The sequence below is a fragment of the Chiloscyllium punctatum genome, chromosome 41, assembly GCF_047496795.1.
Source record: "Chiloscyllium punctatum isolate Juve2018m chromosome 41, sChiPun1.3, whole genome shotgun sequence".
Taxonomy (NCBI): Eukaryota; Metazoa; Chordata; class Chondrichthyes; order Orectolobiformes; family Hemiscylliidae; genus Chiloscyllium; species Chiloscyllium punctatum.
In genome coordinates, this window is record NC_092779.1 from 9,949,826 (window position 1) to 9,969,965 (window position 20,140).

At 39.9% G+C, this 20,140-nt stretch overlaps 2 protein-coding genes across 12 annotated transcripts in view; one reads left to right on the top strand and one right to left on the bottom strand.

Annotated features, from left to right (window-relative positions):
• Positions 1–19,643, bottom strand: part of pign (phosphatidylinositol glycan anchor biosynthesis, class N) — a 160,711-nt gene extending 141,068 nt beyond the window's left edge. For 5 of the 7 annotated variants that reach the window (XR_011954995.1, XM_072560350.1, XM_072560349.1 and 2 more), the window contains exons 1-7: positions 19,114–19,643; positions 14,997–15,255; positions 11,543–11,664; positions 8,467–8,565; positions 6,438–6,544; positions 5,260–5,384; positions 180–310 (exon numbers count right to left, since the gene is read on the bottom strand). Coding sequence is in view for 6 of the 7 variants with exons in the window: in XM_072560350.1 (XP_072416451.1) it covers positions 180–310; positions 5,260–5,384; positions 6,438–6,544; positions 8,467–8,565; positions 11,543–11,664; positions 14,997–15,217 (805 nt within the window). In the remaining variant the exon portion in view is untranslated. Of the gene's footprint in view, positions 1–179; positions 311–5,259; positions 5,385–6,437; positions 6,586–8,466; positions 8,566–11,542; positions 11,665–14,996; positions 15,256–18,761; positions 18,860–19,113 lie in introns of those variants that run through there. The other 2 variants (XM_072560348.1, XM_072560352.1) reach the window with 2 other exon arrangements.
• Positions 19,559–20,140, top strand: part of relch (RAB11 binding and LisH domain, coiled-coil and HEAT repeat containing) — a 93,655-nt gene continuing 93,073 nt past the window's right edge. For 4 of the 5 annotated variants that reach the window (XR_011954994.1, XM_072560342.1, XM_072560343.1 and 1 more), the window contains exon 1: positions 19,559–20,004. Coding sequence is in view for 3 of the 5 variants with exons in the window: in XM_072560342.1 (XP_072416443.1) it covers positions 19,590–20,004 (415 nt within the window). In the remaining 2 variants the exon portion in view is untranslated. The remainder of the gene's footprint in view (positions 20,005–20,140) is intronic. The other variant, XM_072560345.1, reaches the window with a different exon arrangement.

Sequence of the window (20,140 nt, forward strand, 5' to 3'; positions counted from 1 at the left end):
ATTTGGTGCTAAATCATGCAGAGTTTAATACAAAACCTCATTATTCCCATGCTTCTTATAATGTCGTATCCTTGGAAAACCTGACAACAATCAATATTTTGTTAATTACATAATAGATTATTAAACACCAAATGGACAATAATCTCAATATTATTGTCCAGAAATATCAAAGTTCTTACCCCAATCTGTCATCCCATGATCAGAAGTATAGATGAAGGCAGTGTTCTTATCATTTCTGTAGAAATCTTCAATGATAGACACAACTTCTTCTATACCTTTATCGACTATTCGGATATTTTCCTTGTACTCGCTGAATAATAAACATTCGGAATCACGTGTAAGAAAAGCAAATGCACGCACTTCTGTCATTTACAGTGAAAGATTGCATTTATATGGTGTCTTTCATGACCTCAGGATGTGCCAACTGTTTCAGTGCAAAGGAAGTAGTTCTGAAGCATAATCACTGTTGTGGTGTAGGAAACATGGCAGCTAATCTGAGCACAGCAAGTTCTTTGAAATACCAGATAATGTTTTGTAATATTGAATCAGAAATAAATAATAGCCAGGATACAGGGATAACTCCTCTGCTCCTCTTCAAACCAGCGCCATGGGATATTTTACCTGTGAAGGCAGGTGAGACTTCAGTTTAAAGTTTCAGCTGAAAGACAGCACGTCTGACAGCAGAGCACTCCTTCAACACTGCACTGGAGTGCCAGCTTAGCATTTGTACCTATACCTAAGACTGGGACTTCAACTCATAACCTTCTGACTCTGAGGGGACTACCATACACTACCTTCTGACTACCATACACTACTGGTCTTTTGCCAGCTCATGCAAGCTAATTAGAAAACAAAGAAAATTATGCAATTGATGTTGTAGTCAACAACCACAAGGACATGATATTCCATAAACTTCTGAACAGCAGGTTCTATTCACCAAGTTCAAATGTCAAGTACAGGAACTTGGCAACATGGAGTGATGGACTGCTGGCTTTTCAAATCCAACAACCTGAACTTTAGAGTAGCGAGTCAGCTATCCAAAGTGAAATAAGTTTCAGAAATCTCAAATGGATTGATAATCAATTGTGTGACAAATTGAGAAATCCCTCAAAGAGCAGATGATGAATTGATGTCGAAGATGCACAAGTGAAAACCACATTCCTGGAATCAAAGAATTTCCAAATTCCGACGTCCCAGTGATTTAGATGAATATAATATGATCTGTGTGTGCACCTTACAACAATGTTAAGAATGGACATGCAATCTTTCAATGATAAAGTACTTACTGTAGAAAATCAATAACTGAAAATACCATGCAAATCTTAGCTACAGACATTTCAGAGAAATAGTAAGACCTGCATATCATAAATACTTGAGACAAATGTCAGCTGTCAACAAGTTTGTTATTGCCTCCAATGTTTACCTCAAAAATATATCTAATTCTCTGAATATTTATTTGGTGTACACATTGAATAATTTTGGCATAGGGACACAGTCTTTTCATACTCCTCTCTTTACTGGAAATCTATCTATTTGTCCTTCTAGCCTATTTGATCCCAAATCACACATCTTTACATTAAGGTAGCATTTCTATGTAACATGTCTATTAATAAATGTTTTTTCATAGTCTACAAAACATAGACAAAAGTCCTTGCTTATTTAGGATCATCAAATTTTACAGTGCAGGAGGTGGTCATTTGATCCATCGTGTCTGTACCAACGCCTGAAAGAGATACCCAGCTAGACCCATTCTCCGTAGCCCTCTAAATTCATCACATTCAAATATATATCCAGCTCTTTGTTGAAATCTCCTATTATATCTGCCTTCACCACTCTCCTCAGCAGCACATTACAAATCCTAATAATTCCAAGTGAAAATGTTTCTCCAAATCTCCCGCCTATCTCTTTTGCTGACAATCTTGAATTGTTATCCCTAGATACTAACATATCAGACAGTGGGAACAGAAGATCCTTCTTTACCCTATCAAAATTGCTCATAATTTTGAACACCTCAATAAAGTGACCGCTTAATCTTCTCTACTTCAAGGAGAATAAGCCCAATTTCTCAAAACTTTCCTTGTACCTAAAATCCCCCATTCTTGGTATCATTCTAGTCAATCTCCTTTACACTGTCTCCAGGGTTTTAACATCCTTCCTTAATTAATGTGCCCAATTCTGAACACAAAATTCCAAATATCGTTTGACCAATGCTTTGTAGAATTGCAGCATCACTTCCTTGCTTTTATACTCTATGCCTCTTTTATCAGCCTAAGGATCCCATAAGCCTTCTTAACAAGTGATTAAATTTGGCTGACCACCTACACAGAATCATGCACTTTTAGATAATTATTGAATACTTATGTTCTTAGGCTGCGTAAATGCTGAAAACACAGCACTATTCACAGAATCAGTCCAGCCCTATAAAATATCTCTCATGAAATCAAAGTGAGAAGTTTAGAATATAGGTTGAACATGAACATCAAAAAGATTCTTAAAATGTAATGAGAAGGAACATATTAGAAGAAACTAAAGGGAAGACTCCTAAAATGTTGATAGTGAGGAATTCAGAAGGCAATGCCACTGACTATCAAAGGGAGATGGTTTGATTCTCTCTTATCAGGGATGATTATTGCAGGGCACTTGTGTGGCACACTCATCACCTATCACATATCTACCCAAGCCTGAAAGTTGTCCAGGTCTTATTGCATATTAAAGTGAACTGCTTTTGTGTCTGAGGAGCCATGAATGGTACAAAACATTACACAATCATCAGCGAACATTCCCACATAATGGCAGGAAGGTCATGACAGAGTCATAGAGATGTGCAGCACGGAAACAGACCCTTTCGTCCAACTCGTCCATGCCGACCAGATATCCAAACCTAATCTCACTCCATTTGCCAGGACTTGGCCCATATCCTTCTAAACCCTTCCTATTTGTTTACCCATCCAGATACCTTTTAAATGTTGTAATTGTACCAGCCTCCACCACTTCCTCTGGCAGTTCATTCTCAACACTCACAACCCTCTGCTTGAAAATGTATGGGTAGCTTAGTCTTTTATGTTCAAGAGGCGTTCTTATTTCAGAACAGGAAGAAGGGTAATTTTATTTTTAGATTAGATTAGATTCCATACAGTGTGGAAACAGGCCCTTTGGCCCAACAAGTCCACACCGACCCTCCGAAGAGTAACCCACCCAGATCCATTCCTCTACCCTCTATTTACCCCTGACTAATGCACCTGAGTACGAGCACATGAAAACCATGACAAACAGCAAATTTTTTGACAGAAGTATTCTAGTTAGTTGAGAGATGCCAACAACATTGGATTTGACGTGTTGAATTGGCAGAGTGGTTTGAAAGCTGCTCTGCTTCCCAACAAACTGCCCACAATAAGGCGATAAGCTCATGACTAATCCTATTTGAGCAGCAGACAGGACTTATCCTCACTTAGTGCCCAATTTTTGGAATAAAACATTTGCATACTTGGGAGCATTGAGCCAAAATCAGACTGTTTTATTCAGTCCAGGGGAACACTTAATTTCTGGTGACAAGATATGCCCATGAAATGCATTAAATATCACAGCAAAAATATAATGGCATGTAGCGTAACCTCAACACATTCATCACTCTGCAACGAAAAGGTATTCAAAGCCTAATAATGAAAATGGCATTAAAACACAATTCATAAAATTTTACTTTATATCATATCTAGTTTTACATCAGAAGGGGATCTGATAGCTTCCATAGATAACTTGTATGACATAGATCTCTTGGTGGTATTTTTTCTGAAGTCTTCTTCTCGAGCTTTGTCATGCTATACCAAGACCGGACTAATGCTACGTACAGAGTCTTAGATCAATTGCAAGCATCAGGAAAATAAATTTCAACACTTTTTTGTTGCAGAATTTTCCAAGCTGCCGGAGGTAAGTTACTTGAAATTAGAATTGGTTTGAACTTGAAGAATTTTCTCAAGCCAACCAATTAAACCTGTTGGATTATAACCTGGTGTTGAGTGATTTTTAACTTTAAACTAAAGAATATCAGGATACATTATCCTCCATCTATGCATAGTACTGAACACGTCACTCTCATATTTAGCAATGCATAGTGTTTACAGCATAGCATCACGCCATTTGGCCCTCGAATTTCATGCCAAAATTTACATTTCGCACGAGTTTCTTCCCATCTCTCTTCATTTAACTCTTTCAACATTTCCTTCCACCTGTTTTTTCCTCATGTGTCTATTTAAATTCCTTTCAATACAGCAATACTATTTGTTGCAATGACTTATGACAGCAAGTTTCACATTCTAATCACTGCTGGGTAAAGAAGCTTCTGCTGAATTCTCGATTGGGTGTACTACAATTATGGCCTCCATTTTTGTTTTCACCCCCTAATGGTAACATTATCTTCACATTTACGCCACCAAATCCTTTAATGATTCTGAAGGCTTCCATCATGTCAGCCCTCAGTGACTTCTAGAGAAGAAGCCACATTTCACTGCAGTATTTCATCAGTTTAGATCTGGACTGCTGACTGTGCCAGTGTGCTTGGCATTTCAGGACAACCTGTTGTTTCACCAGTTCGCCTAACCAGGCACAAGGACATAACACCTTATCCGAATAGAGTAATCAAAGAAGTCAATGGAGTCTAATTAAAACACTCAGTAACCATGGCTCAGCTGCTTAATCCAGGTATCATCGAGATCATGATCACTAGACTTTCATCAAGGCACGTAGGTCTTTCCTAAAGGTAGGCCAAAATTATCAAAGCTTCTTGTCAGTATTTTCTACTGCCTTCTTGATCATACACCCTTCTCCCCACAGCCAGTATCAGCTACTAAATTTTAATACATTCCCAAGTCTTTCACATTTTCATATGGAATGAAAGGGGAAAGAATTCAATCTTTTTACTCCCAATTCCTTCCCTATTTATCGTGCTATGATGTTCATAATACCTCACCCCCATTTTGTTAGCAACCTTTCAGGTGGAACCATACTAAATGCCTTCTTAAATCAATCAGGTAAGATTTCCAAATATTAGTTTTTAATGGATTCTAGCAGTTTTCCAACTGATGATTTTAAACTCACCAGTATACAGTCCTTAACATGTCTGTTAAATTGGTTTTGAACAGTAGTTTTACACTTTCTGCCTTTCAACCAGGGAATGTGAAGCCAGCAAACCATGGGAGATGAAAAAGGTACAATTCAAAGTGCAGAAAAATGCTATAAAAATTAAGAAGTACAAGAGAGAATCACCTTGACATTGGCCTGTGAGCATGTCCGTTGGTATCCAGCCCTAGCAAATGAAGGAAATAAATAATTTGATCTTGTCTCATTTTCTTTGACAGCAGTTCATTTTTCTTTGCAAATTCAAAAAACTCCTGTTGGAAAACAAAAGAAAAGAAATGAGGACGTTGGGAAACAAAGATCAATTTGCACAGACAGCTACAATAATGTTCCTTCTGTTACGGTCCCACATCATGCCTCACCCTTCCATGTCTCATAACTGCTAAACAACACCCTCCACTATTCAATTTCATGAATTCACACAGCTCAAGTATGATTGACAAGTACTGTCAAATCAGGCACAGTACTGTGTTACCAAGAATTAAGATCTTAAATCCATTTCATGCAGGATTCTAACAGTGCGTAACCAGGAAGGTTTCATCTTATCTGTCCAGACAAGCTTCTGGCTCACACCCCAAAAGTGATAGGATCATGTCTTAATGCACTACACCAATCATTCCAACCTCCACTCCCAGAGATCTACTTCCAGCACAGCCAAAGGCATTTCTTATTATGCATTACCATTCCCTAAAGTCAGGTCAGTATTATTCTTGTCTGCAAAACTTTTTCCATCTGTATTTCAAAATCAGATCTGAGATTTTCAGGTCAGATTTTAAACAGCTACTGAAAATTATGGAAGTGTCTTTCTGAACATACGACCAAGAAACAAGAGTGGGCCACTCAGCCATTCGATCATGCTCAGCCATTTGATAAGTTTTTAGTGGATCTGATGTTAATTTATACTCTACATTCCTGCATATCTCAAATAATCTTTCAACCTCTTGATAATTAAGAATTTACAGCACAAGCAACATAACTACAACAGCATCTTTCATTAACTTGTATTTGTATAGCATCTTGAATATTGTCAACCATCCCAGAGCATTTCACAAATGTAATCTGATACTGAGTTGTATGACGAGATATTAAGTAAGATGACTAGAGAAGTGAAGAACTTTACAGAGAGAGTTCCAAAGCTTAATGCCTAACAATTAATGATGGAGTCGTGAAAACTGGGCATAGGCAAGAGGTCAGAATTAGAGGAGCATCAAATTAAAATGGGGACAGTAAGTATCTTCTGAAAGAAAGTCAGCATTTTCCAATTACTATTGGTAAACATGCGAACAGGTGAAGCACATTCCTGATACCTTTACTTCATCGAAAACCCAGGTATCCAGCTTCGATGCATCCTGAGCAGCAAAGTCCTCCTTCTCAGCTGGATACATTTGTGTGAAGACATGGTCACTGCTGGCACCTGCAGCATACAAGCATTTTGATAACTTAAACCAGGATCACCTAATAATGGAAAATAGAGACTTTGTACACAGGAGTTTGTACACCCTGATCAAACAAACATGTGAATTCAAACAGGAGCAGACCATTCGACACCTGGAACCTGCTCCACGTTTCAATAAGAAAGGCTGCACAGAGCTATGGACTCATTTAACAAAAAATCTGTCAGGTAGTTCAATTAAAGTTTTAACTGAATAATGAACCTTGTTGTTTTGAACCTTAGTAAAGCAGTATATATAGTGTTCTGCATTTCAATTTATATGCATTCTTAGATTTTATAACTGTAGAAAATAATTCCTATAAGGCACCACACATATCCAACATCCCTCCGCAAAGTCGAGGGAAAAGGTTCTCAGAAATGATGCGTTGCTTTCTATTTTAAAAACCTGGTCCAGAAATACATATGCATCAAATCTATAGTTTCACATGGTACGAGGATGTATCAGGTCATAAAAAATTGGAACAGGAGTCAGCCATTCAAAAGTTGACACAAGCAAATTGAATCAAATGACTTCCTGCTGTGCTGCATCATTTTAGAATTCTATGTTGCAGCAGTGCAGTGTAAATGTCCGTGATAGACAATGATAGCACTCTTAATGAACAACTGCTTGAAGTCATGGACCCATTTGCTCACAAACACCTCAAAAACTCATATCCAACAATATTTATTATATTGGCGAGTTTTGAGAAGATTTGTAGCTCAGGTTGAGGTTCTGGATATAGGTTTGCTCACTGAGTTGGAAGGTTCATTTTCAGATGTTTCGTCACCATACTAGGTAACATCATCAGTGAGCCTCAGGATGAAGCACTGGTGGCTTGGCCCACTTTCAATTTACGTGTTTAGGTTTCCTTAAGTTGGTGATGTCATTTCCTGTGGTGATGCTATTTCCTGCTCTTTTTCCTCAGGGAATGGTAAATGGGATCCAAGTCATGTGTTTGTTGATAGAATTGCGGTTGGAATGCCTATGCTGCTAGGAATTCTTATGCGGCATTCCAATCGGAACTCTATCAACAAACACATTGAATTGGACCCCATTTACCACCCCCTGAGAAATAGAACAGGAAACGATATCACCACAGGAAATGACAACACCAACCCAAGGAAACCTAAATACATAAATAGCAAGTGGGCCATGCCACCAGTGCTTCATCTGGAGGCTCGCTGATGATGTTACTTAGTATGGTGACAAAACGTCTGAAAACGAGCATTCCAGCTCAGCTAGCAAACCTACATCCATATTTATTATCTCTCCACCATAATGGCAGATCCAGTACTTGAGCCATGACATACTGCAACATTTACTTTTAGTAAAAAAAACCTTAATATTAGAGGCAGTTTGATGGTAATTCCACTCCCTCCCCCATTCCTCAAAACAGGAAGGTATACACATAATTGCGGATCATGTGACATCTATTTATGTCTCTTGCTTGTTTTCTTGAATTTTATAACCGTTCAAAAGTATTTTTAAAAAATGCTGAGTTTTTATAGCATACTGCAGTGAATACTCTGGAGTAAAAACTTGATTCCTTTCTTAGTTTTGTTTCTTTTTTTAAAAAAACTATCTTCCCATTTTCAAATCTCTCCATGATCTCACCTCTCCCTACCTGTATAATCTCCTCCAGCCCAGCAACCCTCCACGATGTCAATGCTGCTCCATTTCCTTCCTCTTGCAACTTCCTATTTTCACTGACCTTTTTAGTGGTTGCCATGCCTTCAGTTGCTTGAGCCTGAATCTCTGTAATACCTCCCTAAATTTTTCTACTCCCTGCCTCAAATCTCGTCTGGACATTCCTTACACCCTAGCTCTTCACCAAAGCTTGTATTTTTAAAAATGTTATTTTTGATACGGCTTATGTTGCAGCAGCAAGACCAGTGTGCCTTACCTTTCGCAAACATTGGCAAAATGTCAGGACTTCCCCAGCACCAGGTGTATTTGCTTTCATTAAAAACAGAATCAAATTCCACTGGGTTTTCTTTCCAACCTGCAAAATTATAAGAATAAAAGCAAGTAATTGCATCTACTTAATTAATAAATTACACCAACTTCTGAAATTCTGCCAACTTCTCACATTACATCAAGAGCTCGCTGAGTGGTGCCTAAGTCCAACCATATCCTTCAAATACTTTTACAATTATCTTCCCTTCAACATAACATCACATGATGAAGGAGCAGAAAATAGGCCATTGAATATGTCTGCCATTCAATGAATGCATGGCTGATGTGATAATCCTCAATTTATGGTTTGATGTGTTTTCCTCATAACCCTCGATTCCTTTACAGATGAAAAACTGCCTTTCTCAAATTTGAATATAGTTAATGATGCAGTCTTTACAACCCCCTGCAGTAAACATTTCCACAGACTGACCAACCTCAGAGAAGAAATTCCTCCAATTTTGTCTTAAATGGGTGACCTCTTACTCTGGCCCTTGACTCTCTCACAAAGGATGATAACCACCCCACATCTACCCTGTCAAACCCCTCTAAGGAGAGACATGGAAATGTTTGCAGATGAATGCAGTATCCTGTATCACTCACAACTCCAGATACTCAAACAGCTGGTGTCTATAAGACCTGGAGAACCTTTCTGAGCTTGGACTGCTGAATGGCATGTAACATTTGTATTTGAAAAAAGAAGCATCAGGTAATAATCATCTCTGAAAAAAAAATCTTTACCATATCTCCATGATATTCAATATTTTTACCATCATTCAATCCTGTTATCAACATCTTAATCAGTTACCATTGACTAACTACATAAATACTGTGACAATAGGAACAGACTGGGAAGTTAGCAGTGAGTAACTCACCCTCTGAGCTTTAAAGCCCATCCACCATCTACAAGGAACAAGACAGCAGCATGATGAATTACACTCCACTTGCCTGGATGGCTATAACTCCAACAACATTTAAGAAAGGTGATACTATCATGACAAAGCAGCCCCTGGATAGTACCCCACCTATCATGTTCAAATTACACATCTTTCATCAGTACACGTGCCGTCAATGTGTGACATCTACAAGATGCGTTGTAGCAATTCATCAAGTTTCTTTTGGCAGCACCTTTCAAACCTTCAACCACTACCAACTCGAGGAGAAAGCAGCAGATGAAAGGGAACACCACCACCTTCAAGTTCCAGAACTTGACTGCTGTTCCTTAACTGTGGCATCAGAATCCTGGAACTCCCTCCCTCGTGTAGCCCCACGGCAAGGATGGCAGCACTTAGAGGTCCACATCCTGAGTTTTTTGCTTCCTTGGTTACAAGGATAGTTCGTATGTCCATATCACTAACAAGGAGCCTTGTTCACTAGTAGTGCACACAGGAATTCAGGCATGAACTATTCATGATTTTCTAACTGTTATTGGTCAAAACATTGTGACTTGTACATTGCTGTGCTACTGAAGTGTCCCCGTAGTGAGTGACGTTCCCTGCTCATCCAGCCATACAGCATGAAAGCAGACCCTTCCATCCAACCAGTCCATACCGATCATAATTGCAAACTGAATTAAACCACCTGTCTGCTCCTGGCCCATATACCTCCAAATCTTTCCTATTGATGTACTTTCCAAATGTCTTTTAAACATTGTAATTATATCCACATCCACCATTTCCTCAGGAAGTTCATTCCACACACAAACAAACCTTTATATAAAAAATTTGCCCCTCATCTTTTTTTAAATATGTGTCTTAAAGATTGCACACTCTACAGATAAGCTGCTGAGGATTTTTGCAACAATGTGCATTCTGCAAGGCTAATTTTTATTGTTTTATTCACTCATGAGATCTCTAGTTACCTCTGAGAATATGGTGGTGAGCTATCCTCTTAAAGTGCTACAGTCTTTGTGCTTAAGGCTGAGCCAAAATGTCCTTAGGAATTCCAGGATTTTGACCCAACAGCAGTGAAGGAAACGGTGACATATTTCCAAGTCGAGATGGTCAATGGATTGAAGGGGAACCTGCAGGTGATGGTATCCCTATGTATCTGCTGCCCTTGTCTTTCCAGAGAGAAGTGGTTATGGGTTTGGATGACTCTGTCTAAGGATCGTTGGTGAATTTCTGCAGTGCATGTTGTCGCTGGCACACACTGCTGCTGAATATCAGTGATGGAAGGAATGGATTTTGTGGATGTGGTGCCAATCAAGCTGACGGATTTGTCCTGCATGATTGTGAATGTTGTTGGAGCTGCACCCATCCAAGCAATTGGGGAGTATTCCATCATAATTCTGGCTTGTGTCTTGTTAGATGGTGGACAGGCTTTGGGGAAGTCAAGAGGTGAAGTACTCACCGTTTCCAACAGAAACTGACATCATTTATCTGATGTGTTGTACTGTCATATTTTTAAAAAAGCAATAACTTCCACAGTTGCACACATCTCTGGAAAAGCAAGCATTTGCACATTTAGGTTTTGAACCTGAATGTTGCAAAACCACAAATATTTCTGTAGTGACTCAGCAAAATTGCCACAAAGTTAGGAATTCAAGGGACTCGGATCAAGTATACACACGATCAAATTGAAGCTTATAAAGACACAGACATGCGATCCTCTATTGCAATGCTGGAGTACGCTATGCTAATATAATAGGTGACATATCTGATTTCATAATGCTGAAGTTCTTAAATGGATGTAAAGCAAAGTTATAGCAAGGGTAAAACTTCTGGTTAATGATACATTTTACAAGTTAGATTGCATTCCATGGGACAACTAATATTAACATGCATTGCTATTAACCAGCTAAAAGGAGTCACAAATAATTCCCACATTATTAATAAATACAGTTAGCAAATGACTCCATGGGGATGGGGTTACTGTTTGTTTACACTGACCACATTTATTAGTTTTCTTTCTAGTACACCTTTAGAAGGGATGTTTAATTAGATTGCTTTGGACTTGGTAGAAAAGATAAAAAGAACAATGAGCAAGCCAAGTAAAAATATATAAATTCATTAAATACTGCACACCTTTAGCAACAGCACTGACATCTTCATAAAACCCTGCAATCAAAGCCACATGACCAGGTCTGGATTCAGTTGGAACCCGTGTGTGAGACACACCCCAGCTTCCATGGTGCTCAACCACATTCCTGTAAGCACATATACAATTTACAAAATTAAGCATACAAGGAGGAAGTTATTCCAAACATGCAGAACGTCTGTTTTTGGTCTGTGTGTTCCTACAGTCAAGTGAACATAGCAGTGAGCACAATACTAAACTGTTATTCATTACTGTAAACCCTCATATATCCCTCACCTTCCCCTACCTGCAAGGCCAAAGTGACCAATGCCAGCTGTACTCCCATTCTACACAGACATAGACACGCATATACTGACTCCCTTAATCAGATTCCTGATCTAGTTGCTGGGATGAGCTTAAATTAACTGGGAGAACATGAGGGCTGCTGATGCTGGAGATCAAAGTCAAAGAGTGTGGCGCACAGCCAGTCAGGCAGCATCCAAGGAGCAGGAGAATTAATGCTTTGAGCATAAGCATATGTACAAAACGTCGATTCTCCTGCTCCTTGGTGCTGCCTGACCGGTTGCACTTTTCCAGCACCACACTTTTCCACTCTGAGCTTAAATTAAGTCAAGAGGACCAAATTAATTTTTCAAAATTCACCACCAAAATGGCCATTTTGTGAGCTGTATGTGAGCCCCTTGCCCCTGTAAACTAAGTATTTTCTGACAAAGCAACAGTATTTTTGACAAGAAGTTTCAAGTTGTGGATTGCTATTTCTATAGTAAATTAAATCTGTTTCACATCTTCACAGACAAACAAAAATGAGTGTTTCTTTGTACCAATTAGTGCCTGATTTAAACACAAGTATATTATTCAATCACTAAACTTTTTTTTGTTTCTGTTTGCGATGTTTATATTTCTATAGAATGGTCCATTTCACTGTATGAAGTTGGAACAGCAGCAGTAAAACTAGAATTTACTGAATAATCTGCAATGTGCATTCAAACACTGGCGTTGATGCCAGATCATGTCTATATTGTTGATTGTACCTTGTGGTTCAATTCATCTAAAAAAAACTGCATTTATGTGGGCGGCACGGTGGCACAGTGGTTAGCACTGCTGCCTCACAGCGCCAGAGACCCGGGTTCAATTCCCGCCTCAGGCGACTCTCTGTGTGGAGTTTGCACATTCTCCCCGTGTCTGCGTGGGTTTCCTCCGGGTGCTCCGGTTTCCTCCCACACTCCAAAGATGTGCAGGCCAGGTGAATTGGCTATGCTAAATTGCCCGTAGTGTTAGGTAAGGGGTAGATGTAGGGGTATGGGTGGGTTGCGCTTCGGCGGGGCGGTGTGGACTTGTTGGGCCGAAGGGCCTGTTTCCACACTGTAAAGTAATCTAATCTAAAAAAAAAATCTATACATCTATAAAAAGACAAACTCAATTCAATTAAGGTGAATTGATTATGTTCATCTTAAAAGTCACTACTTTTAGAGTCATAGAGAACCTCCCCTTTTCTGAAAATATGGATTTCATCCTTAGATCATCCAACTGGATATTATTCATGTGTAAATCTGAACAATATGCTACTCTCAAGTATCTAATCAAAAGAAGTGTTCAACAGACTTCAATTTGAAGCCAAAATGCATGTACCATCATCAGATAAGGAGCGATAGTATTGCCAAATTACCACAAAATAATACTTCTTGCACTCAAACTAATCTTTTGGTGAAAATGTTTTTAAAAATGAACAAGATATTTAAAATATTTAAAGCTTTCTGCAACTAATGGAAATAAAACCAAAGTGGCACAAGTGATGAAAACTGTATACATGGAAGGACAATTGCTGGAAATGATCTAAAATTATAAGGTAAAGTATTTGAAAAACTTTACAAAGAACATTTGGAGTCATAGAGATGTACGGAATGGAAACAGACCACTCAGTCCAATTTGTCTATGCCAACAGATATCCTAAATTAATCTAGTCCCATTTACCAGCATTTGGTCCATATCCCTCGAAACCCTTCCTATTCATATACCCATCCAGATGCCTTTTAAATGTCGTAATTGTACCAGTTTCCCTCTGGCAGATCATTCCATACATGCACCACCCTCTGCATGAAAACATTGCCCAAGGTTCCTGTTAAATCTTTCCCCTCTCACCTTAAACCTATGCCCTCCGGTTTTGGACTCCCCTAGCCTGGGGAAAACCTCTTGACTATTCACCCTATTCATGCACCTCATGATTTATAAATGTTTATATGGTCACCCCCCTCAGCCTCTGACGCTCCAGGAAAAATAGCTCTAGGCTATTCAGCCTCTCCCTTTAGCTCAATCATTCTAACCCTGGCAATATCCTTGTAAATCTTTTTCAACCCTTTCATGTTTAACAGTATTTTTCATAAAGCAGGGAGCCCAGAAGTGAACGCATTATTCTAAAAGTGGCCTAACCAGTGTCCTGTACAGCTGCAATTTCAAGAACAAAATCTCATTTATATTGACGCTAAAACACAGAAACAAGTCATCCAGCCCAACTAGTGTTTTCATCTAGTAAAGTCTGGCAGGAAAGTCTGAAGTGAAGCAGTTCTAAAGATGATGGTTATATGTGAGTTGAGGGCAATTTGATTGGAACTTGTTTGGGTAACTATTATATATCTGTGAGAAAGTAGCCAGTGGTATGAGCTGTTGGTGTGTGAAGTGAGATGTTTGGGCCACACTAAAGATTCAAAGGTGAGGGCAAAAGCGGGTCAATTGGAGTTTTTAAGCTCATAGTTATTATCTCCTAACTAATGTGGCCATTAGAAGTAAGGCATGTACATAAAATGCCAATGTTGTTTCATTACAACTGAATGCAGTCACGCACAAATGGCAAAGTACACCATGTTTTGTGCGATAACATAAAGACAATACCTTAAATAATAGTCAAATAATATTAAACATGTGGGTCCACGTTAACACTGCTTCTCTGGCCATAATACGCCAAGACATTGCATGATCCAGTCATGGTAGGCTGAGCAACTGTAACTAGTTATCTAGTCTCAGTGAATGTATATAAACATTGTATCCATCATGGTTTGGACAGAGTGAGTGTGAAGAACTCAGCAGAACTGACTGGAGGCTCAATTGGTCCAAGCCGGTCTTTTCTCCACACAAGCATTTTCTCGCCTCTCTTAAGCTCAGGGTATCAATGTATCCTGCTGTTCCCTTCAGCACCATACTTTCACCCAGCCTCCACTGAAATGAACTTTTGTGATTTAGCTCAAGTCCTCCTTTTGCTAGCAAGTTCCACTTTCAAAAGACTCTCTTGGTTATAAAGTTTCCCTTGAATTCCTACTGGATTTACGGGTGCCTATACTTTCTTAATTATCCCTAAAAAAGGAAACCACAACTTGACTTCTACCCCTTTCAAATAGTTTCATGATCTTAAAAACGTTTCTTTGAAATGCTTCATATGACCACTCGTACCGGAGAAATGGTGAACGTGTTTGTCCATTCTGATCCAGCTCAAAAAAGGTATCTGCACGCAATCCATCAGCAACAAAGAGAACAAGACGCTTAGCTGGTGGTGGAAGTGCTGTTCGATGAGGAGTCGTTCCATGCACCAGGGGAGAGGTGAAATAAATGTCAAAAATGGAGGCAAAGAAGATGAGATGCACAAGCAAGCCAATCAGGAAGAATGTCAGCATGTTTAAACATAAATTTGATCACTTCATTCCAGGAGAAACTGAAATTCAAACAGAAACATCGAATTATTTTTAGCAATTTACACACAGCGGGTGAATTTCTAACCGAGCTGAATCCTTTCCCTAGTAACCACATTGTTTTATAATAGTTACATATTAAATTGTCTATTTTAAGACGTACTGATATTCAGAAACCTCAATTCTTGTAAGTCTTTATACAATGTTACAGATCTTTACAGCTAAACAATGTAAAAAACAATCGATTGTAATAAGAAATACCTGATTGGAAATGCATTTTTAAAAGTTTTTAATTATTAAAAATTGCGTTCATGGAATAAGGTGTTATTGCCCATTCCTAATTGCCATTCAGAACATTGTGCTAAGCTGCCTTCTTGAATTGTTGCAGTCCTCTGGATATAGAGCCACCATATCACTGTTAGGCAAGGAGTTCCAGGGTTTGACCCAATTACAGTGAAAGACTAGCAATATAGCTCCCAATCAGCTCAGTAAGTGGCTTAGAGGGGAACTCGCAGGTGTCAGCTTTCCCATGTATCAGCTGCCCTTGCCCTTCCAGGTAGCAAAGGCTGGAGGTTTGGAAAATGCTAGTGAATGCTTGGTGACCTGCTCCAGCATATATTACATAAAGTACACACTGATATCTGTGAAGAAGGTGATGGATGGGCTGTCAATCAAGTGAGCTGCTTTGTCCTGAATGGTGTCAAACTGCACCCATCCAGGGTAAGTCAAGAGTATTCCATCACACTCCGGACTTCTGCTTTGTAAATTGAAAACAGACACTATGGAGACACAGGTGAGTTGTTACCACTGAATTCCTCACATCTGACTGTATAAATTAACAAAGTACAGATTAATATAGCAAAATTTATCATTTACTTTCAAGACAATAGTTATGTCTAAAAGAAGGAAAGAAAAAACATTATTGCGAGAAATTAGATAGAGACAACACCAATTACAAACGCAAGTATATGTACTAAGGAAGAGAAGATCTCCTCACTGAGATGAGGAGGACCTTGTTTAGACTGAGGATGGTTAATCTGTGGAATTCATTGCTGCAGCAGGTTATGGAGGTCCTACCTTGGTATTACTGAGATAGATGAAAATTTGTGCTTTGGTATTATGAAAACGCCAGCATCAATATATAAATTAAGTATTTGGATAAACAACATTGATTGTAATTCAATTCATAAAGACAAAGATAGATAGGTATTTTGATTACAAAACAAAAACAGGTCAATTGACCTAACTGGTTTGTGCCAGAATTTGCACCGCAAATGATGTCCTTCCACCCTACCAGCATAACTTCTTGCTCCTTTTGGGTTTATCCAGATTTTGCATATATGCATCTATATAAAAGAAAAGTACTCCAGATAAGCCACCATAGTCTCTAAGGACCACAGAACTGGTCTCTTACTAGAAACAGACGACTGGTGATGAGTTTAACCTGAGGTCACCTCAAATCTGTGGAGGTTGAGAAGGCAGGATCTTCATGGTCATATCAGATAGTACAGAAATTGAACCAGTGCTGTTGGCGTTGTTGTGAAGTTGAACGCATATACTGTACCTTTAAGAGAGAGAGAATGTTGTTCTGTTCTGAGAGATTAAAAGCACTTGTGCATATGACTAGATGGCAGTCCCAGAGTTTACTGGAAAATTTAAAATATGCAACCTTTGGGTGTGAAATGGATACTTAAGTTTTGGTTGCTGTTTTGAGAACAATTCAAATTTAACCAGTTTACATTATGCTTCAGGAAACTAAAACCCAATCAAGTTTGAATTTATTGTTTTACCAACATCAAACCAATGAGACGATCTGAAGCTGGGGGTATAAGAGTTGGCCAGAGAGCAATTGCTGTAGAGAGAGAAACTCCTAGAGAGCTAAATTGCCCACCTAATATCTCGGTCTCAAAGATATTAGAAAACATTATCAAACGTACCTTCTTATGTGAAACATACTCGCAGTAAAAAGAAAGACAATGACCGAGGAAGATCAGCAGCTGGAAGAGTGAAGACACAGAAGACAACAGAGACTGTGTTTTTGAAATTAAGTTGATGTAATTTTAATAAGTGTCTTATTAGAACAGTAGTTTGTTATAGAGTTGGACGCAGATAGTAAGCAATTAAGAGAAAGGGGGGCTTAAATTTGTGAATAGTTTTTAGTTAATGTTCACTTTTAGAGTTAGAAAATAAATTGATGTTATTTTCTTTAAATAGTAGAATTTGGGAGTTTTCTGTCACTCATTTTAATAGATTATGAGGCAAGGTGAGGCAAGCTTCTCTGGGTATTTGAGTTAATTAGCAGAAAAAGTTTGCCTTCATTTCGCCATCGTAGCAGAAAAGGTTTGCCATCGTAGCAGAAAAGGTTTGCCATCGTAACAGTATCCCTCTGTAATACAAACTAATCATCCAGCCAACTAAGCTAACCAATCCACAGTAGTTGGAAGAAGAGTTATACTGACTTCAAAACATTTACTCGGTTTCTCTCTGGACAGATGCAGTCAGATCTGCAAAGTTTGTACTGCCCTCCTGTCTTAGTGCATCCATACTAAATCATTTTGGCAGCAAATTTTATATTTATACCATTGTTTATAGCAAAGAGTTTTCTCCTGAATCTCCTTGCAGCATAGAACAGGAGAAAACTATTTATCCCCAGAATCTGTTCCACTATTTAATGAGATCATGGCTGAGCTGTCATCTGTTGCAGACTACTCTCTTTTACCTTCTTAATAAATATTTTTGGATGGCCTTAATAACTTTGGTTAACAAAAATGTATCAGTCTCAGATTGGGAATGATCAGCCATGATCATATTGAATGGCGGTGCAGGTTCGAAGGGCTGAATGGCCTACTCCTGCATCTATTGTCTATTGTCTATTGTCTATTTAAAATTAAAAATTGATCTACTATTTGCAGAAAAGAATTCCAAAGTTTTACAAACCTTTGAATGAAAAAGCACTTCTAAAAGATCTGGCTCTACTTTTTTAGATACTATCCTTTCATACTAGATTCCTCAAACAGCAGTAAGCGTTTGTCTCCATTTAAACTATCTGTTTATCCTGACATCTTGAAATCTTGTGTTAATTACCCCTAGCCGTTTACAGCCCATCAGGTCCACATCAACCCACTGAAGAGTATGAGGTAAAAACAATAACTGCAGATGCTGGAAACCAGATTCTGGATTAGTGGTGCTGGAAGAGCACAGCAGTTCAGGCAGCATCCAAGTAGCTTTGCCCTACCCTCTCCCTGTAACCTTGCATTTCCCATGGCCAGCCTGCACATCCCTGAATACTACAAGCAATTTAGCATGGCCAATACACCCCAATCTGCACAGCTTTGGTCAGAGGGAGGAAACCGGAGCACTAGGAGAATGTGCAAACTTGACACAGAGGAGTGGAATTGAGCCTGGGTCCCAGGCACTGTAAGGCAGCAGAGCTAACCATTGAGCTACTATCTATATACCCTGGGTAGTCACTTTATGTCCTCTTCCCAACTTACTTTCCTATTTACTTTGTATTATCATCAAACCTTACCTTTGCTCTCTTCATTCAAGCCATTGGCACAGTTTGTAAAAACAAGTCGAGGTTCCACCACTGATCCCTTTGGCACATCACTCATTACATCCTGGGTGGAAGGTGAGTAAATTCTTGGTTGGGGTAAATCCTGGGGGAGGGGGATTAATGCTGTGTGTGTGTGTGTGAGTGTGAGTGTGTGTGTGTGTGTGGGGGGGGGGGGGGGGCGGGGATAGTGATCAGGACTGCACTCGATCACTCTCCACTGTCTGAACTAGAATCGAACTGACTTCCCCTCTCCCCGCAACAAAGTTAGATCCAAAAGCACAGGTCAGGTTATTTCAAAGTAAGACACGCTCATTTCCACATTTACCTGCATGATCAATGCCTGGAAACACGTCTATGGGAAACGGACAACACTTTACATTGATTCGGTCAATGCGGCGTACTGCGCCTGCGCGGCCGCTTTACAGTTGCGACCTTTGACCCTCTGCATTGAATGTCAAGTTTGCCTCCTTCAACAGCCGCAATCAATGAGTTATAAAATATAATAAAGTTTTTTCCAGCTGAGGAAAGGAGGAAACTACACGTTTTCTGTAATTATTAATACTCCATAAATGCTGTTGAAAGGCTGCGCTTGCTGACACCCATGAGCAGGCGCAGTTGCCCCGCGGTTTCGTAGGCGGGACTATCTCATTGACGGGTCTATCCTAGTTATTATTGGTGTAAGTTGCTGTCAGTTATTATGGGTGGGCAGCCTTCTTATCCAATCATCAGTTAGAGTGGGCAGGTCGTAGGTTTCTTCCGTATCGCTATCGCGAGATTACAACCAGGAAGACGAGAAGCAAGATGGCGGCGTCTAGTGTCAATCCTTTCCTCAGCGACTCGGATGAAGAATCTGAGAGAAGATCACGGAGGGGCAAAGATGTCGGTGCGCCGGGCTCGTCGCTCCCCGCCGCTCACATCCCCACGCTGCCCCTGTCACCTCAGCAGGAGGCGGGTTACGGTTACGCCGGTGTCGGGCTGAGGGAGACGGCGGTGGGGCTGCCGCTGGGGGCAGAGCCGCCTCGCGTTCCCCTGGATACCATCGCGGCCCAGCTGCTGCGGGACCAGTACATCCTCACCGCACTGGAGTTCCACACCGAGCTGCAGGAAGCGGGCAGGGAGCTGCCCCGGCTCCGCGATTACTTCTCCAACCCCGGCAATTTCGAGAGGCACACGTCCACTCCCCCCAAGGACCTGGCTCCCGCGCCCGGGCAACTCAGTGAGTGGTAGAGGTAGCACCTGCAGGGACTGGGGACACAGAGGGTGGCGACTGGGGGCTGAGCAGGCAATTGGAGGCACGGTCTGAAATGAAAGTGAAATGGCATTGAAACCTGCGGCAATAATGAGACTAAGGA